At 40.3% G+C, this 11,995-nt stretch overlaps 2 protein-coding genes across 2 annotated transcripts; both read right to left on the reverse strand.

Annotated features, from left to right (window-relative positions):
* Nucleotides 1-455: 455 nt before the first annotated feature.
* On the reverse strand, nt 456-4,763 carry icam5 (intercellular adhesion molecule 5). The gene is made up of 8 exons (XM_020640923.3): nt 4,530-4,763; nt 3,368-3,643; nt 2,656-2,976; nt 2,132-2,563; nt 1,794-2,045; nt 1,363-1,689; nt 971-1,237; nt 456-874 (listed from the first exon to the last, which is right to left on the reverse strand). Exons 1-8 carry the CDS (start codon nt 4,579-4,581, stop codon nt 702-704), a joined length of 2,100 nt encoding a protein of 699 aa, XP_020496579.2. The 5' UTR covers nt 4,582-4,763; the 3' UTR covers nt 456-701.
* Nucleotides 4,764-4,885: 122 nt separating this feature from the next.
* Nucleotides 4,886-10,664, reverse strand: angptl6 (angiopoietin-like 6). The gene is made up of 7 exons (XM_065964376.1): nt 9,720-10,664; nt 8,676-9,171; nt 8,433-8,570; nt 8,143-8,353; nt 7,022-7,215; nt 6,304-6,574; nt 4,886-6,213 (listed from the first exon to the last, which is right to left on the reverse strand). The coding sequence occupies exons 2-7, from the start codon at nt 9,144-9,146 to the stop codon at nt 6,029-6,031; spliced, it is 1,470 nt and encodes a 489-aa protein (XP_065820448.1). The 5' UTR covers nt 9,147-9,171; nt 9,720-10,664; the 3' UTR covers nt 4,886-6,028.
* Between the last annotated feature and the right edge of the window lie 1,331 nt (nt 10,665-11,995).

Consider the following 11,995-nt stretch of genomic DNA (forward strand, 5'->3'; position numbering starts at 1 on the left):
CACCGCACTGTACCCTATGACTGTACCGCTGCATGTACACACTTGATGTTTAAAATGAAAACTTTAATTCAAAGGGTGTTATAGTGTTGTTCTTTACCTTACATTGAGCAAGACACCGTGCTGAGAGTTGTTTAAACCCCGAATTGATTAATAACAAGCTGAAGATTGACCTGTTCGGTTTTTTTTACTAAAAAACATCTTGCATCCTAAACTACAGGCCTATGACTGATGTTAGTTTAAGCACATCAGTCATTAAAGTCACTATTGTTCTGTTTTTTATTTCGTGTGTTTTATGTATGAAGCAGCTGTATGTTATTTCTTAACATAACATTTCAATAGAAAACAAACTCAGGAACAGACAAGACACAAAATTGGAAACCATAAATACAAACAATGTCAATTATTGTCCAGTGAGCAATGAAGGCTTCCCAAATTGAAAAAACACAACACATCAATACAGGTTACTGTGTTTATTTAAAAAGATAAAAATGTATGTTAGACTTTAGAGAATGACAAATTAAAATAAATGTTAGGATTTGCCTGATCACTGATCATTTTCACTCGATTACTCTATTTAATTACATTTTGTGTTTTAAAAAAGGTTAGAAAATACAGAATTTACAGGCCATTTTGCCATGCTGATAGAACAACATGTTTTCTTAAGATATCAGTCCCCACACTGATATCCATCAAGTCATATCCTAAGCTTCAGGCTTATCTGTCATTGGGATATCATCCGTGGTTTTGACAAAACTATATTGTCCATTTTTTTTCCGGCAATAATGGAGAATGGCCACGAAGATGCAGAGCAAGAAAACCACACAAAGAATAACAATAACCCATATAAACCATGAGGGGCCCTCACTAGTTTTACCTGTAAGATAGGGGAAAAAAACAGCATTAATTCAAAGTGCACTTCTTACTTCTTGGAGCCATAAATGTAACTTATGTGTAAAAATGAACATCTTACTTTCCATTATCACTGTGACAGATCTTGTCACAGTCCCAATGTCATTCGTGGCATTACAGATGTAAACACCATCATTGGTAGACGTGGCTCCTATGATGCTGATATTCCTGTAGCGCCCCCAAGTGGTCTCTATCACATTCACTGCAGAGGGGAACTTCCATTGCATCTTAGGGGAAGGGTTGCCCTCAGCAGTGCAGTCAAAAGTCACATTTTCACCCTGGGCCAGGGTAATCATTATAATGTCACTTTCCTTGAAAATGGGGAGATCTGAGGAAAATAGGATTTCAGAAACATTTAAAATCCCAATTCAGCAATACATAACTAACTGATATTAGTAGGGATGTTTGGCAAGTGAACAAAATATGACAATTAAAAGATAAGCAGAAACTCACAGTGCACATCAGCTATGTAAGGCAATGAGGTCATAGTCGGGACTGGCCGAGGACCATACGGTCCAAGATGAAGCTCAGCAATGCATTTAAAATATGATTTGTCAAAACCTCTCCTAGGTGTGATTCTCAGGGTAGAAGACACATTGAGTGGGGTCACAATGGTGGTATTAATTGTTTGCTTGTCCACATGTATGTCGCCTCTGTACCACTGTATTGTGAGGTTCCCAACAGGAGCCGCATTGGAGATGTTACATATCAGGGAAAAGTCTTTGCCCTCTACCATCGGTCCAGGATTCATTGCAGAGATTGACACCATGTCGGGAGTTTCTGTAAATAAATAAAAAAGAAAATAATGTAGACATGGTACAAGATATATGCACAGACATTTGCATTATGTAGGTGAAGACAGAAGATAACTCTGTGGTACTCACTGTAAAGAGTGACCTCTGGCATCACATGGCACTGCTCATGTTCTGTAGTGACGAAACACTTAGGTTTTATGGTCCACTGTTCCAGTTTTTTAACCCTCCAGGTGACTGCCGGTGGTTTTACAACCCCTGTGCCTCCTACTGTTGACTCCCAGCCCATTAAATCAGCATCTGAGGCTGATGTGCTGCAGTTCACTGTAGCTGGATCTCCAAATTTCACCACGATTTTGGGAGGTGTCAATATGAGAGGGCAACCTGAAATTCAAAAGCGGGCATGTTCAATCAAAGCTTCCTTTTATTGTACACTATCAGTCCTTTACCATAGTAACACAGATGTTCACCTCGTGCTGTAGAAGCCTCTGTGTAGGCTGGTGTTGAAGCTTCAGTGGCTGGTGTTGGTGACTCAGAAATGGTTGGCGTTGATGTGTCCGGGGCAGCTGATGTTGATACCTCTGGGTAAGTCGGTGTTGGTGTTGTTGCCTCTGGGGTGGTCATGACTTCAGGGACCGGCATCTTGGCCACTTTTATTGCCTGAACACTGATTCGCTTAGTTATGCTTCCAAGACGATTGGAGGCTGTGCAGTTGTAGATTGAATTGTTTTCTACTCGAGTAAGGTTCAAATGATCTGTCATCTCCGACAAATTCAGCCCATCACGAGTCCAACTGAAGACAGGAGGGGGGTTCCCCTCAGCTTCACAGAGCAGGCTGACATTAACACCCTCTTTCAATATGTAATAATCACTTACTGTGTTTCTCTTGAATGCAGGGGAATCTGGGGGGAGGGGCAAATGTATGCTTATTATGTATTTAAATATGAACATAATAAATGACTGTTCATCTTGAAACAAGAGATTGTTTACTCACACAGAACAGAAACTTGATGCGTCTTAGAAATAACAGGAGTTTGTACTCCATGAGGCCCAAAGTCCAGCTGAGCCTCACATCGAAACTGAGCCCCGTGGTCCCCTCTGCTGATGTTGACCATCAGGATAGAAGACTCTTCCACCGGTCTTTTGGTTGTGTTGCTGAAGGTGTCTGTCTTGATGATTTGTTTGCCTTTGTACCACCTCACAGTGAGTTTTTGAACGGGAGCAACCTCGATGATATCACATTGTAGCTCGAACGGCGTCCCTTCCACCAAATCAATCAAATATTTTGTGGGATACAGCGACACGTCTGGGTTCTCTATCAAAAAAAGACAGAATGGAGTCAGGACGGCATGTAACAATACTTTTTATGTAATTAATATGTTGATTATTATCCTGATTAATGAATAACTGTTTGGTGAATAGAATGTCATCAAACAGTTGAAATATGACATGATCAGTTTTCTCCAAAGTCCTGTTTGTGAACAGCACAAAGATACTTTGCAGACTGTCATAGATGGATAAAGACATCAGAAATAGAATAAGGCATTCACAGTTTTCCTTAAAAAGTGCTTCAGCAGATGAATGCATTTTCCAAACAGTTTGAGATCATTTCAATAGTAGACTACTAGATTGATCAAGGCAGCAGTCGATGTTGTAACTTTATCATCCTTCTCTTTTGCATGATATTCATTTGAAATAACACTTACTGTACATGATGATTTCCAGCTCTTTGCTGCATTCATAAGTTTCATTCAGCTTTATTTTGCACTCAGCTGCTGTATTCCAGTCTGAGAGTTGCAGAGACTCAGCGATGAAACTATTCTCCTCTTCCAATTCAGATTCTGTGTTTCTGGTTCTCCAGTACATCCCATAATGATTGTCATTCACACTGCTGCAGTTTACACCCACTGTCTCTCCGAGTTCTCCTACAACCACAGGAGGATCCAGGGTGAGGGGGTTGGACTCAGGGGGGCAGCTACTGTCTGCAGAGACAAAAGAACATGTCTTGATTAGCAGTAAAAAAAAAAAAAAGAAAACGGGTCCCTACTTCCCTCTGGTGGCTTGGATCACTAATTTAAGCCACTTATTGTTGGAACTGTTCACTCTGAATCCTCAACAACTGCTTCAGTGAGGGAAAATATTAAACATCATTTTTCAATTTTAAAAAAGCTGTTCCATAAAGTCACTATAAAGCTCTGTATTTTAATAAAATTGCATAGTTTCTAGAAATAGTCATCTAGGTTCTGATTTCAAATTATATGTACAGGTTTGAAATGTATCATTTTAATGGACAGTTACTTCTGTGAACCATCTCTGCTGTTCCAAAGCCAAGCTAAGCTGCTTATTTGTTCTGATCATTTATCATTTATCCTAAAATCATGGACTCCACCCAATCCCACCCACTGACTCTCTGCACACACACAAACACATGTCGAGGCAGTTAGTGCGGTTTACACATCTTTCATCGAAGAGGAAGTTGTTGGTTTTTTTAAATACTGACATTATAACACCTATCACACCCATTTCATATCTCAAAGTTGAACCTTTACATAAAGAATGTTCTTGATTTTATCTGTTTCACCTAATTCTCTCACCTAAAAATAGAATTCATACATGAAACTGACTCCACTGGTCGTGTCATCCTATCCTTATAATTTTATAACAGAACCTCACTTACAGGAAATTCATTCTTGTATAAAGAATGATTATCTAGAATACGTTTTGCTTAGCACCACCATTAGCACAACTAATACGTTGAGCTACGTTGAAAGCGAAAAAGAAAACTACCCCAGGTTTATTCCTAGGCACAGCACCAAATAATGTGTAACTTTAAAGTCCTACACAGAACTATTGTAAAGCATCACTCACCACACAGTAAAATCATGAGCATGAGAGGGCCGAGCGTCCTCAGAGGCTGCATGCTGGATCAGCACGCGAGAGGAAGCAGGTAGATTGAGGAAGTAAGATCTGTTTCAGGACCGTCCAGCAGATGTCCAGCTTAAGTAGCGGGATAGGATTAATCCGGGTTCAGACCTGATGATGTTAATTACCTGCTGCTGACAGTTAAACAAGCTCAGAGAGAGTAAAAGAAATACACACAGAAGCAAAGTCAACGCCCTGGTGAACAGGAAACTGTAAGAGGATATATGACATCACAACAGTTGCCTCACTGAGAAATCATATATGAAACCCTCTTCTCAAGTGTTTGAAAAATCTGTCATAAAGGAGCTTAGCCTATACTTGGCATAATTTATTGAAAATTATATATCGAAAGCGAAATGAGAAACATCACAGAAAATGGCAACAGAAGACAAATATCTCTACACAGTACATGTTTGACTGTTTCCAGTGACATTTTATATACACAAATCTCCAAAGAATGTGTGAAGACTTAATAAGCAGACATCCTTGGCTGTTCAATTTGCAGCCTGTGAACAGAAGAGGCCCTCTGACAACCTACATCTGACCCTCTAACCATCAAAAATGTGTAATTATGAATTTATATACCATAAAACTTCAATAAATAGCTTTTATTGACTTCAGTCTATGTTATAACCCCACCTTAATTTGGGGCATGCGTCAATAAGCCTTTCATTCTTTTTTAAACAAAACCTGTGCACAGCAAAGATGGGAAAGATTTAAATGTGTATACCAGAAATAATATTTAACTCTCTACAAAATGAGGATATTAAGAGAGGAAGAGGATGTGAGTGCTGTGCTGGTCTGTGGAGCTGTAAGCATATCAGGGTGTTTTTAGTTGTTTCATCATCATGCAGGAGACTCTGATGTGCAATGTGTTCTACTCTGTCTTTTTTTTTTTTACAGATGTTGAAATCCTTCTTGAAATTTTGTGTCTTACCAAGTTTTGCAACACTAAATGCATACATGCATTCGTGCCTATGATTGTTAAACTGTGCATCAAAACAGGCTATTAATCGTTCCTTTAATTGGGAAGAGCTTTTACTTGAAGTTGTACTGTATATAACAAACTATCTTCCTTGATCCATTATATGTCATGCTGTTGGAGCAGCAGCAGAGCTATCTTCAGAGTGCATCCATCATCATCACACCTCTGGCTGATGTCACAGCACTTTTCAACATAAGCGTTACATTGCACAGACTGAAAGAAGGACAGGATGTCATCGTTCGTGAGTCTGGTCTGTTGTCCAAACATTTTCTTCTAAGGTTAAAAAGTGAAATTGTTCAAACCCATTAATTGTTTGCTTTGTACTGTAGGTCAGACATAGGACTGTCTGCCGCTTGGCGCTGCTTTACAGGGTCTTCAGTGAAATATACTCTTTGAGGAAAAGTCTGCTTCAGTTCATTACAGTGTGTTTTTTTTCTTACATGTCCATAATAAATAAATGTTATGTGGGCTTGATCATCAAGGAAACGCGTTTCAGAGAGTAGGACCCTCCATGAAACTCTGCCCAGTAGACCCCGTCCTGGTAGCGGCTGCGATAGTGTCCACCCCGATACCACACACCGTTCAGGTTGGAGTGGGCGCACATGTGGTACCACCAGCCTCCCTTTTGGAAATGAGCACAGTTACCTGGTGACAAAGCAGGTGAACAGGGTTATTTAAGGAAACAGTCCAAATGCAGACAGAGCACTAACAGACAGATCCAGGAAGTGAGTAGACCTGTATAGCTGTCCTTGTCTCGGTCCAGAGTGGTGAAGGCCTTGTTGTTGTGCCAAGAGAGGGAGTCCCCTGCAGTGCCTTGGTATTGTCCTAACCGCAGTCGGTACCAGTCACTCTCCGGTTCCAGGTGGAAGCTGTCATACTCGGCAAACACCTGTCGGCCCTGCCAGTCCTCCAGAGCCACCCGTAGCTTATACTGGGCCTGCTTAGTCATCCAGTAGAGGTGTTCCAGACCAAGCCAGTACTCCCCATCTAGGTTCCCAAAGCCTTGCTGTAAAAACACAAACACAACACTTTAAGCTCAGGATATGTTCATCCAGGTCTGGTAGGTCTGTTGCTTTGTCCACGTCTTTGATCCAGACCGAATTATTAGAAAATGTAGTCTTTTTTTTCAGGCATTCAGACTTTTGTTGACCCAGACTTTACTTTAAGTGTGACAGGTCTTTTATCTTACTGAACAATTCAACATCTATTTGACAGATTGACTTGACAATACCTCCGATTCTTGTTCAGGCTTGAAAATAAATGTTTTAACAACTTTTCCAAGATTGTGTCCAACACTCATGTCTCCCCCTGGAATACTTGTTGTAAAATCGGTGATCCTCTGACTTTGTCTAGCACCATCTAATGAAGAATACGGCTTGGCTGTAGACTCTCTTCCATAAAATGAACATTGAACAGAGGGGTGTTTTGAAAGCTTGCAGGTGTGTGGAATCACCTTATACTGCTCCCAAGTCCTGAAGAAGTTGACAGACCCATCCTGTCTCCTTTGGATGACTGTCCAGCCTCCCTGAGCCTGACTCTGCTCACACCACGCCTGCAGAAGGCGGTTGGCGCTCTGTGGGCGGAGCAGGTAGATCCCACTGGTGGTCTCACCTGATTCCAAAACATGCTGACAGTCTCGCCACGGGCCTGAGAAAATATAAAAAAACATACAAAGGTGAGGAAGGGGCATAATACCAATACTTGATAGAGCACTTTTTCCAACCCTTGCATGGCCCTGTAAGAGCACTGGGCAGCTCCTTTGGTGAAAGTCTACTTCATCTGTGGGGTTAGAGGACTACAACCTCCATACATGGGGCTCAACATAACTGCAAGGCCATCGGCGCCCCTGAATCTGTTTCATTGACAGAGTTACTGCCCTTTGTGATGTCACAAAGGGAAACTCTCCAAACAGCCTGTTTGTGCACACATTTTCTGAAAAGTGGAGCAGGGAAAAGACGGAGAGGATGGACTTTACTCATAATAGGATATTTAGACAAGTTAGAAATACATATTAGTGCTAGAAAAAACATGGTAAAGTGTATTTTGCATAATATGTGACCTTTAATTTATCTATTTAGATGTGAAGAATTTTTTCCTCAACACATGTTGAATATCTCATGCCACAGTGATAAGACGAACAAATGAATCTGCACTAAGACTGACAAGCATTTGTGCTACATACTCGGTCATTTTCACACCACAAGATGTGGTAATGCGCAGTCTTTCAAAAGCCCCTTTAGGAAGTGACATACACAAGGTGGAGTCACTGTGGTTCTGCTGACTTGTTAGAAGGACAGCTTAAATCCTCTGCTTTATAATTTAAACATTCCAACTGTGCTAGTTTATAGCAGCAGGGTCATTTAAAGCCCTGTGTTCCCCGCACTGATAAGAGCTGTGAGCTGTTTCTGACATTGTTTAGGAGTTCCCAGAGAGATAGAACTCCCACCAGCGGGTCAGTGACTCCTTCAGTTCCTCTTTATCGTAGTAGCTAAATACCTCTGACAGAAGATGGATGCATTTATACACACGGGTTCAAGTCTGATCAAGCACCTCTGCTGTGTTACAGTGTTGTACCTGGAGTCTTTGTGACAGGAAAGCTAATGAATGGAGAGTCTGTAGGAGTGTTGGCTGTTGTGCTGGGGATGAAATCAGCAGTTTTTTCCTTTTGTGTTGGTGGAGCACTTTGGTCCCTTTGAACATCGTTGGTCATTTCGTTGGTGTCAGAGCTGTAATTTGGATGCATATTGGACTGGCTTTGTGGTGGTTCAGTCGTTACCTGTCCAGACTGGCACAGAAACAACAAAGCATTATTGGCTGCTGTGTAAATTAGTAATATATTGCAACATGCAGTTTTTTTTACCTACCAAAGAGGACTGGTTGGATACCCTGCACTGGCATTGCTTCTCCAGGCGAGCAATTAACAGGTTCTGGGAGCTCATCATGGAGGTAAGCGCTCCATATTTCTTCTCAAGATCCCTGTAGTTACTGGACACCTGCAGAGCCTGACATGTTCCACCAGCCACAACAGACAGAGGAGGAGTTTGATGATGATTTGCATACACTTGGATACTGAGGCTGGAATGAAATATCAATGATTCTTTACTCACCTGTGTTGTAGCATTTAGCAGGAGGTTCTCCACCCTCCGCTGCTCCAAAACCTGGTCTTTCTTTTGCATGACTTCATGCAACAACTGGGCATAGAGCTGTGCAATACGAGAATTCATGTTGCTACTCTCTTTGCGCAGGGCTCTCACCTCCACAGCAAGGGTCCCCTCCTGCTCCAGTTGGCCCCGGAGCCGGTCCATCTGCTCCTGCTGCTGTCTGAGCTCCGCCCGCAGCGCCGCCACCTCTGAGTGGTTTGTGGTGGCAGACTGTGTGTTTAAACACAGGGCTCCTGTGAGCTTTTGCTGCGGGACAATGAAAGTGTAGGAGCAACGGCCTCCTTTTGTGTCTGACGATCGGGACGAACGTTTCTGAGTGTCCTCGCCATGAGTGCCCTCCTTCCGTCCTGCAGCTTCTGGTATGTTCAGACAGAGTGTTAAGAAAAGAGTCAGGCCTATTGTCAGTGTCTTCTCCATGAATCTCTTCAACTTCAGAGGAACCCTGGTACCAGAGGAGAGGATGAAATGAGAAAAACAACAGCAATAAAAACACAAATAAACAACACCTGAGCATCAGACTGAAATGTACCATTAAGAAAACAAATGTGATAAAGAAGACATGAAGTCTGCTTTCAGGGAAACTACGTTCTGTGGGTCACCAGATGTTTCTTTTTAAGTAAAGTACACACTTTCCCTCATGGCTGGAATTTATTAGCAGGTCAACACTTAAAGGAACAACAGTCAACATCAACCAGCCAGAATCAACACACAACCGTCTCACAGTCAACAGAAGAGCAATCTCTGAATCCAGCCACAACAACCACGGTCAACACCATAAACACATGGAGCCAAAAAGGTCAATATTTACATCTAGAATATAAAACACTGTCTCATTGAAACACAAAAACATCAAACAAATAATTTTCTTCATTTAACAATAACTGTATGTTGTTTAACTTGGCCACCACACCTTTGGATGCAGCAATCACTGCATTTCACTCTACATTCAAGTGGATTACATAAACATACCCTTCTCCGCTCAGTACTTACCGGTGCAGATGAAAAGTGTTCAGGACTTTTAGTTCAGCTCCAGCGTGTAGTTGCAGCTCTCAGGACGCAGAGATTCCAAATAAAATAAAATACATATTTTAAAAATCCCATATTCAAGGATCCCCAAAAAGTCCCAAACAATCTGCTTTTTAATTTAAAGTCACTCTTGGTCATCCATCAATGTTAAAGTCAGGTTGAAAACAGAGACATTTGGGTCGCAAATGAATATTAAGAAAATTGACACAAGGTTTAAGCCGCCTCTTCTCCTTCCTAGGGTCTGTCCCAAGATCTCTGAACAGAAGACAACTAATTACAAACCACCCGAAAGCACCGCCTCCCAGTAGTTGTTCAGCTGACTACTCAGTGTGGAAACCTAGGATGTCTCCTCCCTCTGCCATCAGCCTGCTCTCCTGCCACCGACTGAATCCTGGTACAAGCTGAACTACTGTGGTAATCAAATGTAGTCTTTTACATTAGGGCTGCTACTGACTCATAACAATTTGTTTTTTTATCAATTTTTTTATCAGCCCTAGAGATGAAAGAAGTATCTGGGATTTGTACTTCACTCGAAGTAGCAGTATCACTCTGTAAACTAACATTGTTACAAATAAAGGAAAATTACAGGAAAAACGTGCTGAAAGTAGAAAAATGCTTATTCAGTAGAATGGCCTTAGATTTATATCCAATTGAAGTTGATGACAGATTAAGCAGGTGGCAAAATAAATGAATTTTGGCTTTAGTGTTCATTTCAACAGGAAAATTGCAGTCACAATTATTTGTGTATTCTGTGATCAATTCCGTTTATCATCAAATTTAAGATGTTGATATTATCAGGTGTCATCGATTTTATGTATTGTATTTGGCCCTCTTACATCAAAGAGGTCTATAATGGACTTCATGTACTCTGACACTGAACTGTGGGTTCAGATCTGGATTTTGAAAGGCACACTTCATGAAACAGCATGTCCTGTGATATCTTGCTTGCTAGTTTGGGACTTAATATTACCAGTCTTGGGATCCTTAATTATGGGATAGAAGTGCAGCTTTTCAAATAGTACCACACCTTCAAACACCTAAGGTCTTCTTTGAGGTTTCTGGCGTAGCATTACTTAGTGCCTGCTTCAGCTTCAACTTCAAACCTCGTGGGAAATAAAACATTAATCCTTTTTTTTTTCTTGACCTTTCTTTGCTTACAACAACTGTAAGAATAGCTTGTTTTTTATTGGAGAGAAATGTAGTGTTTTGTCTGATTATAAAAAAGATGAAAGATTGACTTAGAATGAGATACTCTTTTTAGCTATCATTGTTTTACCTTTGTATAATTAAAATATTGGTCCCTATTATTCTGTGGGCAAAAGCAAAATTAAATAAATGACCATAAATAATAAATAACCCATAAATGCTTTAGACAAAAGTAAACTGTATGATTACTGAAAAGTCAAGAAGTTAGACTTTGCTAACGTTTAATGACCTAACAAATAAATGTTAGTTTTCACATTGTATGCTAACTCACTGTTTATTGACCAAAAACAAGTGCGTACTGTGACAGAATCCGATATAACATTATTTCTCATATTTCAAAGAAAAATATTAACTTTTCTTCGACGTTCATTAGTATTTGTTGATGTTGGTAAGTTCTACCCGATGTGTAAGTGAAATGTTGTTCCTATTTCTTCACCATAGACTGTAAATATTCTCTTCACTAATTCAAGTTAAGGGCTGTAATATAGACTGTAATATTTACAGTCTATGGTTAAGGGTTAAGGGTTGGAGCAGAGTGACAACCACACGTGTTTGCTGCCTCCTAGCGGTCAACTGAAAGAACTGCACAATCAAATCTTCAATTATTCTCATTTAGATATTATTTTAAAATGGAGTCGCCACAACAAAGGATCAGAATATAATATGCTGGGATGATATGATTTATGAATTAAAACCATGTTTTTTGCATGGTAGCCTTAGTGGTATCTAGCTTAAAAAACAATTTGCAAATGCAATAGTACTACTTGCAGGATTGTTTGCAACAGTTCAAAACTAATATAAGTAATATTAATACAAATAAAAAGAAAGAGCCTTAATGAATTAAACAGTTTAAAATGCATGAGTCCAATAATAATTACCCTTACATAGCTTCTGGTGCGGATTGGGAGTTTGTCCGAAAAAAGAAAATTATATATTATACTGTATTTAAAATAAAAAGAATCGGTGTAAGGAGCGCTATTGGCGACGTTTACAACTAACACAATGCAAGTAAAGGCTTGTGATTGTTAGGTACT

Source organism: Labrus bergylta, chromosome 16 (assembly GCF_963930695.1).
Source record: "Labrus bergylta chromosome 16, fLabBer1.1, whole genome shotgun sequence".
NCBI lineage: Eukaryota > Metazoa > Chordata > Actinopteri > Labriformes > Labridae > Labrus > Labrus bergylta.

Bases quoted from the DNA above. Each gene is read 5' to 3' on its own strand.
- icam5 (XM_020640923.3), bottom strand. From the start codon at position 4,581: ATGCAGCCTCTGAGGACGCTCGGCCCTCTCATGCTCATGATTTTACTG. The intron at 1,238-1,362 runs GTGAGTTTCTGC...TATTTTCCTCAG, and splicing joins TTACATAGCTGATGTGCACT to ATCTCCCCATTTTCAAGGAA. The intron at 875-970 runs GTAAGATGTTCA...CCTATCTTACAG, and splicing joins TGTCACAGTGATAATGGAAA to GTAAAACTAGTGAGGGCCCC.
- angptl6 (XM_065964376.1), bottom strand. From the start codon at position 9,146: ATGGAGAAGACACTGACAATAGGCCTGACTCTTTTCTTAACACTCTGT. The intron at 8,354-8,432 runs GTAGGTAAAAAA...TTTCTGTGCCAG, and splicing joins TATCCAACCAGTCCTCTTTG to TCTGGACAGGTAACGACTGA. The intron at 7,216-8,142 runs GTACAACACTGT...ATATTTTCTCAG, and splicing joins TCCTGTCACAAAGACTCCAG to GCCCGTGGCGAGACTGTCAG.